Genomic DNA, 15656 nt, shown 5'->3' with positions numbered 1-15656 from the left:
ATCTTCCTGCCATAGCCTCTCAAGGCTCTGGAACTATTAATATAATTATAGTGGCTAGAAACACAAAAATGTGATGTTGTGGTTGATTTATCAATAGGGCCTAATGTTTATTATGCCTACAATTATTATTGTGGCAATATTTTCTAACCTGCATCACTGAAGACACAGACACCTGTTGTATTTTAAAACAGCCTTAGTTAACCTGGGGCAGGACAGATATTAGTCCCCTAAACTACTTCCCATAGTGGGGCAGGTAACCCACACCCTGCCCCAATCTCTTGCCATCTGCTTCTAGTAATTTCTATTGAGCTACCTCCTATCCATAATCCCAAATACTTGCTAATTATAGTCATGAGGGCCAAATCTCCATCAGCGCCAGCCATGTGCCTAACCCATGGCGTTCTCCTTCCTCTTTCTCTTCCGGTCTCCCTCCTCCCCAAGATTCTTTCTGTTTTCCAAAGCCCAGGAATCTTCGCCATGCCTATCCTGTGTGCCCTGCCCAGGTGTGATGGCCTTTTATTGGTCAAACAAGAAATTCCTTAGACAAGGTTACATAGCAACCTTGGGATACAAAGATAGGAAGCAGTAATTAGCCTCAAAGTATAGCAGACCAATCTCCAACATGTGATCCTCATGAATGGACATGAACAATACATTAAAATGAGTAAAATTTTTATGAGATTTATGTCATTGATGTCTAGGATGAATTTGGCTAAGATTTTTAGAGGAAAAGTAGACATCAATTTAGACCCTCCCCAGTAATGAACAGACTCATGTTGGCCTTTGTATATCTCTCAAAGAAAGTTTGGCCAATTAGAATAGCAATATCCAAGAGCCTGGGTCAACCTGGGGACAATGAGGAATTTGTCTGTGTATTTGTGGCTCTAGAGTTCAGGAAGGTTCTACTAGTTAATACAGGGCAGATTTCTCTCACATTTGGTTAAAGGCCACCAGAACAAGCTATTTGACCAAGAAGAGCCCCTTTTGCTCTCTCTAAGGCTGTCATCAGCTGACCTTGTAGCTTACAGTTCCAGTTACTTATTTTAGGGATAAGATAATGCGCCACCCACCCCTCTGTCCACTTGTTTGTAGACAGGAGCTCTGCTGCTTTCTGTCTCCGCAGACCTTCATTAGGTGCCACTGTGTACAGAAGGGGCATCTAACCTTGCTGCCCTCTCTGTTTCTGTCTCCAGGCACACCATCCCCTCCGTCTGGTGGAAAAATGCCCAAGGGAAGGACCAGATGTGGTATGAGGACGCTCTGGCTTCTAACCACCCCATCATTCTATACCTGCATGGGAATGCAGGCACCAGGTAAGCTCGCACAAATGGTGTGACCTCTGTGTGGCACCTGGCTTCTTTTTAGCTTAGACTGTGTGAAGCGGGCCTGTGTTCCAGGTAATCAGGTTTACTCCGTGCAAGGAGAGCTTCTCCAGAACAAAGCAAAGGTAGAGTTCTTCTGGGACTGGGAGAGCTTAGAAGCAGACCTACGTGCTAAGGCCCTGTGGGTCTCACCTGCCCAGAGCTCCCTGGGAGAGAGTGCTGAGCAGCAAGCATCTTTGCAAGTTGCCCCTAACATCAGGTGGAGGAGGATATATATGTCTCTGTCAAAGAGCTCCTCCAGCCATGGGGTGTCTTTTCTTCCTGTTTTGGGTCAAAGAGTAATGTGTCTGCTAGAATGTAGTTTAAGAGTCAGGGCTTCTCTTTAAGGAAGTGGTAGTCACTCAAGGGGTCATGATGACATTGGTGGTCGCGGTGCACCCTTAAGGAAAATGCTGACTCCCTTTCACCTTTCCATGTTTGTTATCCCTGGTGTGCCCTACCTGTAAGATAGCACCAGAGTGTAGGCGAGGGCAGCTATATGAAAAGGCAGGCCCTGCTGCCCCCTGTCTGAAAGAGACAAGGGAGCCTAAAGGTTGAGCATGCATGAACATGTCTGTCCTGGGCTGCCTATGTGGGGCAAGCTGACTGTCTGTCTGTCCGTCTGGTGACAGCCTTGACACAAGTAACATCAGTGTCTTAGTGGGCTGTTAAGAAAGTACATACTTTGTCCATTTGGGCCTTTTATTTTATCCTAGATGCTTCTCATGAGTGGGTTTAAGCCCTTGGACTTCAGGCTGACTTAAGCTGGAGTTGCTCTCCCACCAAAAGAGCCATGTTCTTTTTATACCAAAGCATGTTGTTCAGAAGGGCAGGGGAAGTGCATTTTTCTTAGGCAAGCATTGTTTGGAAACAATAGGGCCCCTTTCTCTGTGCTTGTTTGGGTTGCCTGTGAACCTGCAGGAGCCAGAAGGGAGGCCACCCTTCAGCAGCAGGGCAGTGGGAGGGTACCTGCAGGGTAGACCTTTTATAGGTAGAAACAGCAAGAAGAACAGTGTATGGGTCTTTCTAGAGGGGACGGCAGTCCTGGGTAGATACCTTCTGTGGAGCCATGAAGAGAACATTGTGAAAACAACCCAGAAGCACAAGCCACAAGGCTGGTCTGTGTGCCAAGAACAGACTGTTTGGCTACTGTTTCTGTAGAGTTTGCAGTTTGCTTTGTTGGGGACAAGCTGCAATAGGTTTCTTTTCTGCTTTTCAAAGACCAAGTAGCTATAAACAGCTTTTGTAGAATCTTTCCATAAATGAGAATATTGTAGTTGGCTGTGACATGTTTCTGATAGTCACATGTTAAATAAGAAGGACAAAGCTTTGCTGTAGCTTTATATCTGAAAGGAATATGGTGACTTTCAATTATTTACTGTGCCTTCCTACTGCCTATAGTGTCTGCATTCTGTCTAGTCCTATCTGAGCCTCATTTCTCAAAGGCTTTGGCTCACTTACTAACACTCTCTTCTGGCTATCCCTCTCTGCTTAAGCAGAGTCTCCTGGCCAGCTCCATCTGTCTCAACAATCATATAGCATTGAAGTCTCTAGAAGGCGTAGCTTTTGAGCTCCCAGCCCCACTTTCTTTTTTCAGTCAATGGGGGTAGTTTGGGGGCGGGGATAGACAACTCAAACCATCTATCAGGATTTGCTTCTGGACCTGAGAGCATTTCTTTGTGTTTTTGTGCTGCAGTGTATTGGTTACCCTCCTCTGATTCATGCACACGTCCGTGCAGTGGCGTTTCCACTCACCATATACCTGAAATGGTTTCAGTACTCATTGTAAGAGAAGGAAAATGGTTTGAAGGATGAAGAAGGGAATAAGAAATAAGAAGGGCTTGGTTTTAAGACTCTAGTCTGCTGGGGAGCAAGCCATTTTCATACATGAGGAGTTATCAAGAGTCTCCTGATGAAGGTCCAGCAGCTAGATCCAGGGCTCACTTCCCTGTGTCTACATGCATCCCACCTGTGTGTACGGCATGTGAAGAGGCAGCAGGCGGAAAGGAGCCCCCATGGCCAGGGGTTCCAGATAGGAAATGAGGAGCAAAATAGAAAAGTACCTGGACACGGTTTTTTGGGACACAGTTTCCGTACACACACGTGGCCCTGGCCCTGGGGAGCTAGGGAGGGCATGGGCAGGCAGGGTGGGGGTGTGTAGTGTTGTCCATGTGTCTTTTAAATCTGGGGCTGTTAAAGCCGGGTGTGGTGGCGCAGGCCTTTGATCCCAGCACTTGGGAGGCAGAGACAGTGGATCTCTGTGAGTTCAAGACCAGCCTGGTTTACAAATACAGTTCCAGGACAGCCAAGGCTACACAAAGAAACCCGTCTCAAAAAAACAAAAAAATAATCTAGGGCTGTTTAAGTACCCGTTTCTATTGAAAAATTTAAAAACACATGCTAATTAAGAAATACCCCTAAGATGCTAGAAATAAAAAGTGTTTGCCATAGCCCCCCATCCCCAAGACAGGATTTCTCTGTGTATCCTTGGCTGTCCTAGACTTGCTTTGTAGACCAGGCTGGCCTCGAACTCAGAGATCCGCCTGCCTCTGCCCTTCTGAGTACTAGGCTCACAGGCATACACCACCACGCCCAGCTAGCAGTAAGCATTCTTAACTACTAAGCCATCATCTAGCTTTGGGATCCCAAAGTTTTGTTTTGTTTTTTTTAATACAAAGTATTCTTTTTAAATATATAATTTATTTATTTATATTGTTGTATGAGAGTCTCAGATCCCCTGGAACAGGGGTTACAGACAGTTATGAGGTGCCAAATAGATGCTGGAAATTGAACCTGGGTCCTCTGGAAGAGCAGCCAGTTCTCTTAACCACTAAGCCATCTCTCTAGCCCCAAACTATTGAGTGATATCCTGTGCCCTACCTTGAGCAAGGGCACTAACACCACTTCCTGTTTCCCTCCTTTTCAGAGGTGGTGACCACCGTGTGGAACTGTACAAGGTAAGTGCAGATGGCCCAAAGGAGCAGTGCTGGAACAGACAGGGTCACTTGAACAGTCCCCAGTCATGGGCGTGCTGGGAGGTGATGCCTGCCTAGTTCTCCCATGGTTCTTCCATTGTGCTGCTTCTTGGTGGGCTCCAGAACCAATGCATACACTTTGGAGATTCTTTCTCAGGTATTTGCTAATGATGTGAAAAGCATTTGCCATTGTTTTTAATGTGTTTCTTAAATATAGAAGGGCTGTGGGAGCTATCCTTACTGCAGGATGACCCTTAGAGTGTAGGGAATATAAATATAAATATAGAAGGGCTGTGGGAGCTATCCTTACTGCAGGATGACCCTTAGAGTGTAGGGAATATAAAGGTGGCATTTGGCATTTGAGCCAAGTAGCAGACAGGCTTGGTAGAAGCCCCTGCAGATAAATGTTTATGCCTTGGGCATGACATCGAATCCCCCTTTTTTTTTTCCTGTGGGTTTGTGTGTGTCTGAGTCTGTTTGTCTGTGTGTCTGTGTCTGTATGTCTGTCTTGCACCATCGTGCGAATGTGGAAGTCAGAGTACAGTTTGTGGAAGTTGATTCTTTCCTTGTACCTTGTGAGTCCTGGGGATCAAACTCAGATTATTACCTGTCGAGCCATCTTGCTGGCACTGTGATTTTCTTCTTGATCTTGGGTCTTGGAACCTTGGTAGAGCACGCTTGGCCTGGCCATGCCTGTCTTCCTCTCCTTAGTTGTCTATATATAATAGGGTAGAAGAGAATATGCACAGATATGGGGGCCTGTTTTGCTGTGGGTAGTGGGAAGTTTTTATTCCTCTGAGTAAATGGATCAAGGCAGGAAAGGCAAGTGGCCGAGAAGATTCTAGTTCCCTTGATGGTTCTGTAATAGAAAAGAATCTCTTTGTGGAGGTCCACAAGGCTTTGGGAGGATTCACTAGGCTGCCTGGGAAATGCTATGGCTCCCTAAGGGTGGAGTGCTCAGTAGCTGTGGGTGACAGTGGTGGCACGGAAGGCTCTTTCATGTTCTAGGCATACCCAAGCCAGGGTATTGTACGCTGCACATGCTTAGTGATTTGTTTTGTTTTGAGACAGGGTCTCTCTGTATAGCCTTGACTGTCCTGGACTCGCTTAGTAGATCAGGCTGGCCTCAGATTCAAAGATCTACTGCCTCTGCCTCCTGAGGGCTGGGACTAAAGGCGTGTGCCACTATCAATTGGCTATGAATAATGATCTTAATAAGAATGGACAAGGAAGCTAATTAAACTGTAGGAATTTTTTTTAAAGTAATAGAAAAATTTTCTGGGCAGAGGTGGCACATTCCTTTAATTCCAGCACTTGAGAGGCAAAAGCAGGCTGATCTCTGTGAATCTAAAGCCAGCCTGGTCTACAGAGTGAGTTCCAGGACAACCAAAGCCACATAGAGAAACCCTGTCTCAAAAAACAAAACAGACCAAAAAGGAAGGGAGGAAGGAAGGAAGAAAGGAAGGAAGGAAAGAAAGAAAGAAAGAAAGAAAGAAAGAAAGATTCAACAACAACAACAACAACAACAACAACAAAATACTAGGTTGCGCTAAGATTCCTAAAATGAAGTCTCTGAGCTCCGCCAACATGCTGGCTACTTCAAGTCTCCCAACTGTACTTGAGAGCTGTCTGCTGCCCTGTATTGTAAAGTGTTGTCCTGGGCACTGTAGGAGCTGGCCACTTGGCTATCTAAGGAGCAGCAGAAGAGCATCCTTCCCATGTTGCTCAGCCAGAGGCAGTTAAAACATTCTACAGCAGAAGGTCCAGGCAGCAGCTGCATGTCAGCAGTCTGTTAAGTTCCCACTGTATGCATGACTCAGGACAGAACTCTGGATGGGTTTGGTGGGGAGGAAGCTGCTCCGTCCAAGACAAGTTGCCAATGATGGATGTTTTTCCATCCACTCAGGTGCTGAGTTCCCTTGGCTACCATGTGGTCACCTTCGACTACAGAGGTGAGGTTCCTTTTAAGAATGTATCATGTCCTCATGTACAGTGCTGGGCCTGCAAGGACTGTGCTGTCAGTGGGAGGAAGGGTAGTAGGCGTCCTGCTGTAGCATCTGGGAGCAGACTTACTGCATGTGCCCTGATAGCAACGTTTAAGTGCATAAAATGCTGTCTTTTCTTCTTATTGGACATCAGACATTAGCTCGGTAGAAGAGCTAGTCTTGGTGAGATGATGAAAGCTGCGAAAAGGCTCATTGAGAGCAGACGGATTCCTCTGTCTTGATCGCCTTACTTCTTTCCTTTTGTATCCAGTCAGGGTTGGTTGCCACGGAGCAGACGTAGAGAGTCCAGCTTGATGTGTCTCTGAGTATTCTCATTAGTAAGCAGCAGAAATACCTTTTTTTTTTTAACAGTGAGCAACTGTTTTAAAGGAACATTCTTCCGTAGAATCCCCACTTGGTTCCATAGAATCAAGGGACAAAGGCTGCTTAGCTGCTTGTTTGCTTCTTCTGAGGGAGGACAGGGATTCAGGTGTCCTCAGGCTACGGGATGGAAGCCACGCTACCTGCAAGTGGGGCTTACGTTAGTTTTCTTTTGTTGATGTGATTACCACCAACAGCATATATTAAAACAAAGCAAGTTTATTATCTTATCGTTATGGAGATCATAAATCTAAAATCTTTAGCCCCTGACATAGAATTAAAGTGTCTGTGGGCTTTGTTCTTCAGTGACTTCAGAAGAGGCCCTTCCACTTTCCTAGCTGCAGAGAGACCCTAGCATTTGACCTCTCTTTCTGTTATCAAAATGTTTATGAATACTTGGGCTTTACCTAGATGGTCCCAAGGTGGTCCCATTGATGGCCTCCATCTATTATAGCTTTACTCCCCTGGCATGAGAGTCACATGTTTACCAATTCTATGATTAAGATATAGGCTTCTCCAGAAGTCACTGTTCTGCTGAATGTAGTGATGGCTTTTGCTAAGGAAAGCTCCATCAGGATGAATGTTCTGAGCCAGGTGGTGGCGCACGCCTTTAATCCCAGCACTCAGGAAGCAGAGGCAGATGGACCTCTGAGTTCTAGGCCAGCCTGGTCTACAGAGAAAGTTCTAGGAAAGCCAGGACTACACAGAGAAGTCCTATCTCAAACAAGCAAACAAACAAAAAACCAACAAGAACAAAACAAAAGGATGAATGTTCTGGGCTCAGAAAAATTAAGTGAAGAGCTGGAAAGCCACACTCCTTTGCCTGCCTTCTGCCTTCTCCATTCTGCAATGGTTTTTAGAAACACTCTTCTGCTGGGTGTGCTGGGACCTTAGGACGATGGAAAGAAGGCCTCCTTCCTTCTGTATTCTCTTCCTGTAGGCTATCAAGAAAAGATAACCCTGCATCTCTCTTTCCAGGCCTGAGTCTCTGCCTGTGTGTATGGTGTAGGACCACCCTGTCCTCTGACTCTGCTCCTACTTCCTGTTACTCTGCCTCTTTCTTCATGTTCCCAGGTCCCTGTCTCCCACAGGATACCCAAAGCCTTTAACTATGTCCCTTCTCAGCTCTTCTTCCCGGGGGTTGGGAAACTGGCATTAGAATTATGTAAGACTGGACTCCTCCAACTTCTCTGTCTCCCTGCAGCTTCTTGACTTCTGCTCTCTAACCTGTTCCTTTTGTGGGCCCTGGGCAGATTGGGCTCATCGTGTCAGCACTCCATCTGGCCTGGTCCTCATGGGCCTCCATACTGGCCTGTCCGTAGAGCAGAGGAAGAACTAGCTTGAAGGATGCTTGCGTCTGTGGGCAGGCACTCGCAGGACATGTGTTCGAGCCTCTGGTGTGTGTTTTGCTGACTCTTATTCTGTTAGCTACCAGTCTGATCTGCATGTAGAACGGCAGGGCCCTCTGGTTTGTTGAGCCCGCAGAAGCAGGGGAGGTTCACTTCCACACCCCTCCTGCCCATCTCCCTGACCCCAGAGCCGGAGTGGAACTGACGGCACACGGGTGGGGCTACTTAGAGGGCGGCTTCTACTGCAGCTGCTTCAGTCACAAGCTGCCTTTAATATTCCTCTCTCTCAGGTTGGGGTGACTCAATAGGAACACCATCGGAGCGAGGCATGACATATGACGCACTCCATGTTTTTGACTGGATCAAAGCAAGAAGTGGTGACAACCCTGTGTATATTTGGGGCCATTCACTTGGCACTGGGTAAGAGCTCTCAAAGCAGGAGGATGACATAGTGACGCAGGCCTCTGAAGCAGCCCAGTGAGCCTGTAGCATCATTCATTCCTGCGGTCCTGGGCTCCTGCCCCTGTGGTAGGGGGTAAAGGAGTAAAGCACTAAGAGAGACAAGGAAAGATTGACTTTCTATAATTATTCCTCAATTCAGAAGTGCTTTAGAACCAGTGTGGGCACTGGAGATGGCAGCCAGTGTTCTAGGGAGCTTTGGCCCCTAGAGCATTCATTATCAGAGTACAGATAAACTATGTCAGTTGTGACTTAGGGTGTTTACCAACTGAGTCCAAGAACACTAGGTAGAGATATTTGGGGGCAGATTTGTCACTTTGCCATGTTCAGCTTAGCAAGGAGGATCAAGAAGAGAGAGCTGTGGTCAATATAGCTTCTGTGAGCATGGCCTAAAAAGGGCCTTGGTCCTCATCTTCCTCATGCCTTCACCTGCAGGCAGGCATACTGGCTGAGCTCGCTCTTAGCCCATTTCCTCACTAGGATGGCATCCTGCAGTCCAGGGTTACCTGTCCTTCACAGGGGATGCTGGCCATCTCTCTGGCTGTCTGCATAGCATCTGCCAGGTGTTTTACTAAGACAACAGGAGGTACCTGGCCTGGTAGGTGACAAGTGCTAATCCCTTCCTGTCTATCACCAGTAACTGTGCCAACCAGCCAGCGTGCAGCTGAAGGGATGGCAGGGCAACCTGTGGGAGGCTCTTGGAGAGAGATCACATGTCTGAGGACAAGAGGGTGGCTTTTGTCAACTTTTAAGAAGGCTCACCTTGGGCTGGAGAGATGACTCAGCCATTAAAGGCTAGGCTCACAACCAAAAATATAAGAAGGTACACCTTGTTCCTCCCACTCACTCTAAACCTCCAAGTTAGCTTCTCAGGGCAGAGTCTTTGGGCACTTTCCAGAATCAACAGTTTGATCTAAAAGGATTTTCATCAGAATTCAGCTGAACTCTGTTTTTTTCTTCCTAGAGTGGCAACAAATCTGGTCCGGCGCCTCTGTGAGCGAGGTGAGAGCCAGGCTCTGGGCGGGGCAGCTTGTTGTGTGTGTTAGGCCGCCAGCTCCTACTACATAGTCTTGCCAAGCAACTTCTAACTGGCAAGCGACACGGAGATGGCATGAGCTCACCATCAAGGGTGCGGTCCCAGGTGTGCTCAGAGTTTACCCCAACCTGCCCTCCAGTAGGATCCTCAAAAGTCATCTGGGGCCTCTTGGGGGCTAGGGTTGAGTGGTGGGAAGCCTACAAAACTGGGTGTCTGGGCTCCCTGTCCTTTCTAAGCACCTCAGCCACTTAGCCCCACTGGCTGTCACTTCTTACCCACTGTTTTTCTTTGTCTAGAGACACCTCCAGATGCCCTTATTTTGGAGTCTCCATTCACAAATATCCGTGAAGAAGCAAAGAGCCATCCATTTTCAGTGGCAAGTACATGATTTTATGAAAAACAATATATTGTCATTATTAAAATATTTGTTATGGCCAGGTGTGATGGCGCACACCTTTAATCCCAGCACTCAGGAGGCAGAGGCAGTGGAATCACTGCGAGTTCGAGGCCAGCCTGGTCTACAAAGCAAGTCCAGGACAGCCAAGACTACACAGAGAGACCCTGTCTTGAAAAACCAAAAAACAAAAACTTTAAAAAAATAATAATTGTGAAAATAAGAGCAAGTAGATAATGAAAGTAGTCATCATAAAAGGAACAGTTTGGGGGCTGGAGAGATGGCTCAGTGGTTAAGAGCGCCGCCTGCTCTTCCAGAGGTCCTGAGTTCAATTCCCAGCAACCACATGGTGCCTCAAAAAACCCATCTATAATGTGATCTGATGCCCTCTTCTGCAGACAAAGCACTCATATACAATAAATAAATCTTTAAAAAAAATAAAAATAAAAGGATCAGTTTGAAATTTCTAAAGACTCCTAGTTCTAGGCACTGGCCTGCCCAAAGAGCTGTCAAAAAAGGGGGGATAGCTTCGGCCAGGGACACCGGTATTGCAGTGGCCATGTTGTGTGCCCAGTATCCATGTGGCTTCACTGCACACCTGATGTCACAGCATCACTGCCCACTCGGTACTGTGGAAGGATGCAGATTAGCTCCCTCCTTGGGGTAGAGCCTATAGTCCAGGTACTAGAGGATGACTGGAACCCAGGCTCAGTGCACTGGAGAGATGGACGTCCCAGCAACGCCTCAGAGTAAAGCCCTGGTAATCCTTGCTAAGGATTCTAGGGCTGGCTGGTCAGTCCCCACCCCTCCCGCATCAGGTGGGAGCTATCTCTTTTCCTGGCCTGCCTTCCTGCCTTCCCACTTCAGCTCTGGAGTTGACACAGTCTCATGCTTACTACCTGTGGGCCAGAGCGCCCCTTTATTTTCTAATATCATTGGTACTGATTTCCTTGACATTTTGGGAGGAAATTGGCCTTTGATCCCTATTTCCTTGGTGGGTATTGGTCTTTTTGTCTGTAGGGAGTCTGGTTTCTGGTTGAGCGTGAGGTGTGGGAGCCCCAGATAGGAGGTGGGACAGCAGATGAGTCTTTTTGTCTCCAGTCACAAAGCTGGGAATGAAAACAGCACATCCCCCAACTCCCTGGAGCTGAACTGCCAGAGCTCTTGGCCTTTTCCTTCTGCACAGCTCCCTCACTCCGGAAAATGTCTCTGTCTTGTGTTCAGATATACCGATACTTCCCCGGCTTTGACTGGTTCTTCCTCGATCCCATTACAAGCAGTGGAATTAAATTCGCAAATGATGAAAAGTGAGTATTGTGGTAGAGTAAACAGAAAGACACAGGGAACCGCCTGGGACTCACTGCAGTGTTAGCCTGACAGTGGAAGACTGATGGTTGGCTTCTGAAAAACTGGCCTTTGAAAGGGAAAGTCAAGCTGAGCTTTGTATTAGAAATAAGAAAAAACATTTAAACGGCAGGGCAGGGGCCTCTGCCCGCTGTGGTGTGCATATAGAGTCGGTTTCAGGTGTCAGCCCTCTCCTTCCACCTGCTTAGGCATGGCTGAAGCAGGGGTCTGGGACTACAGATGCCTGCTGCACCAGCTCCAGAAGTCACGCTGCGTTGTCAGGCTTGCGCACGGTACCTACTAAAAATAGTCATTAAAAAAAAAAAAAGGAACAGTTTTCTCCTGGCATAGAAATAATTTTAAAAGATTAATAGAAGGCCGGGCGGGGTGGCGCACGCCTTTAATCCCAGCACTCAGGAGGCAGAGGCAGGTGGATCACTGTGAGTTCGAGGCCAGCCTGGTCTACAAAACGAGTCCAGGGCAGCCAAGGCTACACAGAGAAACCCTGTCTTGAAAAACCAAAAAAAAAAGATTAATAGAAAATTTTGCCCATATAATTCTTTTTTTTTTTTTATAATTCTTTTATCAGTCTTGAAACTGGACCCCTGAATAGACATTAAACCAGTATTTAAATTTAACAGCAACCACGTTGAAATAAATGTTTAAACATAAAGTAGTTTTCCTTCAAGTGTCCATTTCAGTTCTAAAAAAATAAAAATACACCATATTAAAATTTAAGTAAACATTACAAACAAAACCCTTTACCTTAGTATTACTACTGTAAATCTTTTTTTTTTAAGGCTTATTTATTATTATGTATACAGTGCTCTGCCTGCATATACACCTGCAGGCCAGAAGAAGGCATCAGATTACATTATAGATGGTTGTGAACCACCATGTGGTTGTTGGGAATGGAACTCAGGACTTCTGGAAGAGCAGCCAACGCTCTTATCCTCTGAGCTATCCCTCTAGCCCCTACCATTGTAAATCTTAAATGAAAGTTATCTAAATAAAGCAAATTTGCTTAAAAACAAGAGAAACCAGGCAGTGGTGGTGCATGTCTTTAATCCCAGCACTTGGGAGGCAGAAGCAGGCAGATCTCTGAGTTTGAGGCGAGCCTTGTGGGTTCTAGCACAGCCAAAGCTACACCTAGAGAAACCTCAAAAAACCTAAATAAGTAAAGAAACTGAGTAGTGGACCCAGGAAGCTGCCTTTGGCTCCAACTCTCCCACAAAGATACACAGCATGTGAGTAGCTGTAGGACCACGCACCAGTGGGACCTTTATCCTTCACATCAGCCTCTTGTATGGATGGGACCTCCTTAAGCTTGGTACCGTTTCTGTACCAAGGACTTCCCACTTTGTCTAAGAGGCTCAGGTTAAACCAGCTCATCAGATGCCCCCCCATTTAGACAGGGAGATAGCTTAGTCAATGAAATTCTTGTCTTGAAAGCATGAGTTTAACCTCCAGAATCCATGTAAAAAGAAGCCAGGCAAAGGGGGCTGCTATTCCAGAGGACCCAGGTTCAATTCCTAGCACCTATATGGCATCTCACAACTGTCTGTAACTCCTGTTCCAGGGGATCTGACACCCTTACATAGATGGTACATGCAGTTAGAACACCAATGTACATAAAATAAAAATAAATCATTTTTTTAAAACCAGGTGAGATGATATACTTGTAATCCCAGTGCTAGGAAAGTGGAGACAGGCTTCCTTGGGACTCACTGCCAGCTAATCTAGCCTTCCTTCCCGAATTATAGGTCAATGAGAGATCCTGTTTCAAAACGAAGGGTAGAGATGATATCCAAGATTGTCCTCTGGCTTTTACCTACATATTTACATATGTGTGTGGGTATATACACAAGAACACGCCATCATGAGTCATGGATGCTGGGTATCAACTAGTAGGAGGTTATATTTGGGTCGCAAGCTCTCTCAAGGCTAGGTCCTGCTCAGTGTACCAGGACGGCACTGTGCTACCTTCAGGATGTGCACAACTCTCCTAGGGGTCAAGACTGAAACAGCCCAGATGGCTACCTCAGTGGTCCTCTCCGTCCTGTTAGCTGCTCTTTCTACTTTGTGGCTTGCTGAAGAACTCTGGCTTTCTGGGACCCATTAAAGGCTCAAAGCTAGGGTGACTTAAGTGTTGATTACACAAGATTACTGATTCTTTTAACCAACAGATTCATAGTAACATCCGTTTGGAGTAAGATTCTGAGAGCACTTAAGTATTCTCATCTATAAAGAGTGTTTTCTTTTTTAAACTTTTAATGTATCTACTGGCAAAGTTAATGTTTTTCAGTTTTCATAAACTACACAGGGGTCAGATATTGGGGAGTGAAATGACCATTGATTGACAGCTGTCACCTAGCTGAGATACATAAAGTTAGTTCTTAGTTCTATAGTGAAAAGCTACATTCAGGGTGTAAGGCATCAAGGAAGAACACCCCTTAAACCCAGATCCCTGCACAGGGTGAGGGGTGCAGGTGACCCCCCCTTTGGTCTCCACCTAGCCCCTTTCTCCTACAGTGTGAAGCACATCTCCTGTCCTCTGCTCATCTTGCATGCTGAGGATGACCCAGTTGTGCCCTTTCATCTTGGCAAAAAGGTAGGTATTGTGTGACTGCTCCTGGTGCAGTAGGCGCCACTGGCCCCGAGTACGGATCAGGGTGGGCAAGGTAGGGAGGCAGCCCCTGCACACTGTGTCATGGAGTGGGCTCAAGTCTCAGTCTACATCCTTTCCAGGCCTGATGCCAGGGTCAAGACCAGACTGCTGTTCTGTCCACAACTACAGGGACCCCACACTTGCTTCTACTAAATCTGCTTTGACTTTGCTGCTAGGAAGCTGGATTAGATTTGTGGAAGGGAGAAAAGTGAGGTAAAGAACACTATATGGGGCACAGCTGTGCCAAGGAGCAGGCGGGCCCACAGGAGTGCATGCCTGGGCCCAGGACTCTCTTTGGGCAAACTTCATAAGGGACACAGAAGATGAAGCTATCCAAGAGTGTGCACTGCCCAGCAATGCACCCGTGGCGAAAGTGCACTGTCTTCAGAGGAAGGGCACTCTGGAGGTGTAAGGACAGAAAAGGGGTCATAAATGGTGGCCTTAAGAGAGTGGCCAGGCCTAGTTCTTAGCCCGTTAGACCAGACTCTGGCTTCTTGGACCCTGGCTGTGCAGACTGTAATGACAAAGGCACTGACCACGGGCACTTGGGCTGTTCTTTGGAGAGAGCACCAGTCTTTCTTTATTCCAAGAGAGGCCGTCAGTGGTTCTCTGTTGGGCTCTGGGCTGATTCATCTCTCCCTCTCACCAGCTATACAACATTGCTGCACCATCTCGAAGCTTCCGAGACTTCAAAGTACAGTTTATCCCTTTCCACTCCAACCTTGGCTACAGACATAAATACATCTACAAAAGCCCTGAGCTTCCACGGATACTGAGGTAAGGCTTTTTCTTCTAACCCATGAGCCGCGGCAGGACAGCAACGCCTCACGACTAGCTGTACTGCAAATGGCAGCCATTGTAGCCATATGAGGAGCTGAGGCATGCTGCAGTATCAGTGATTGAAGAGCCTGTCACTAACACCACCTATCCTCTGGATAATTCTATGATCAGATGGAGCATACGGTCTCCCTATACACATTGTACAAGCCCAAGTGAACATGCATGGGGAGAGTACCTAAGACAGTGTGCCTGTGCACCATCCGTATTCACAGGCTGCCGTGTGTGTAAAGGAGTGTGCGAGCATCCTGAGGGCCTTTCAGTGTGCACCTGCACTATTCCCAGTGCATGGAAGGCTTCGTATGTACAGGCGTACTCAGATACAGCTTCCTGAAGGAAGGTCATTTTCTGCACGCTAGTCAGACTCTTGGGCAGAATATAGGCTGCAGCTCAGAAAGCCAAAGGCACCATCTGGCCTGGGCCCAGAGCCCAAGCCTGAGTGTGGAGTAACAAGCAGTTCAGTGACTGACTGGCCTGCCTCCCATGCATGCCTATCCTCCATGCTTCTACACAGATTTCTGCTTATAATTACCTAGCTCCTTGTAGATGACCCAGGCTCTACTCACCACCACGCAGCGCAGCCCTGATCACAAGTCTAACCCTCCCTGGGCACCAAGGAGAGGGTACCATACTCACACATGAACCCAGAGCACTGGGCCACTGGGAGAGCATGGTTGCTGCTGTGAGTGGTATTTCCATTTGTGCTGGAGGAAATGGGTTAGAGGCCAGTTATTTCCAACTTATGACAAAAATTGGCGGCATAAGTTGTCTCCTGAAGTGCAATAGCCTGTGTATAACTGTCCAGACTCTAGCTCCTTTGAGAGTTCCAGTAAAGGATTCCTTGCCATTTGGGACGGGGCACTAAAT

At 47.0% G+C, this 15656-nt stretch overlaps 1 protein-coding gene across 4 annotated transcripts in view; it reads left to right on the top strand.

Annotated features, from left to right (window-relative positions):
- ABHD12 (abhydrolase domain containing 12, lysophospholipase) overlaps window positions 1-15656 on the top strand; it is a 66452-nt gene that overhangs the window by 49944 nt on the left and 852 nt on the right. For all 4 annotated transcript variants that reach the window (XM_084774895.1, XM_084774897.1, XM_084774896.1 and 1 more), the window contains 9 exons: window positions 1194-1313; window positions 4288-4318; window positions 6243-6288; window positions 8342-8471; window positions 9475-9512; window positions 9843-9922; window positions 11165-11247; window positions 13817-13895; window positions 14602-14729. In XM_084774895.1, the coding sequence (XP_084631021.1) occupies window positions 1194-1313; window positions 4288-4318; window positions 6243-6288; window positions 8342-8471; window positions 9475-9512; window positions 9843-9922; window positions 11165-11247; window positions 13817-13895; window positions 14602-14729 (735 nt within the window). The remainder of the gene's footprint in view (window positions 1-1193; window positions 1314-4287; window positions 4319-6242; window positions 6289-8341; window positions 8472-9474; window positions 9513-9842; window positions 9923-11164; window positions 11248-13816; window positions 13896-14601; window positions 14730-15656) is intronic.

Source organism: Acomys minous (assembly GCF_964271855.1).
Source record: "Acomys minous genome assembly, chromosome: 3".
Lineage (NCBI taxonomy): Eukaryota > Metazoa > Chordata > Mammalia > Rodentia > Muridae > Acomys > Acomys minous.
The sequence above is the reverse complement of the archived record's forward strand: the minus strand, read 5'-3'. Positions and strand labels throughout refer to the sequence as shown.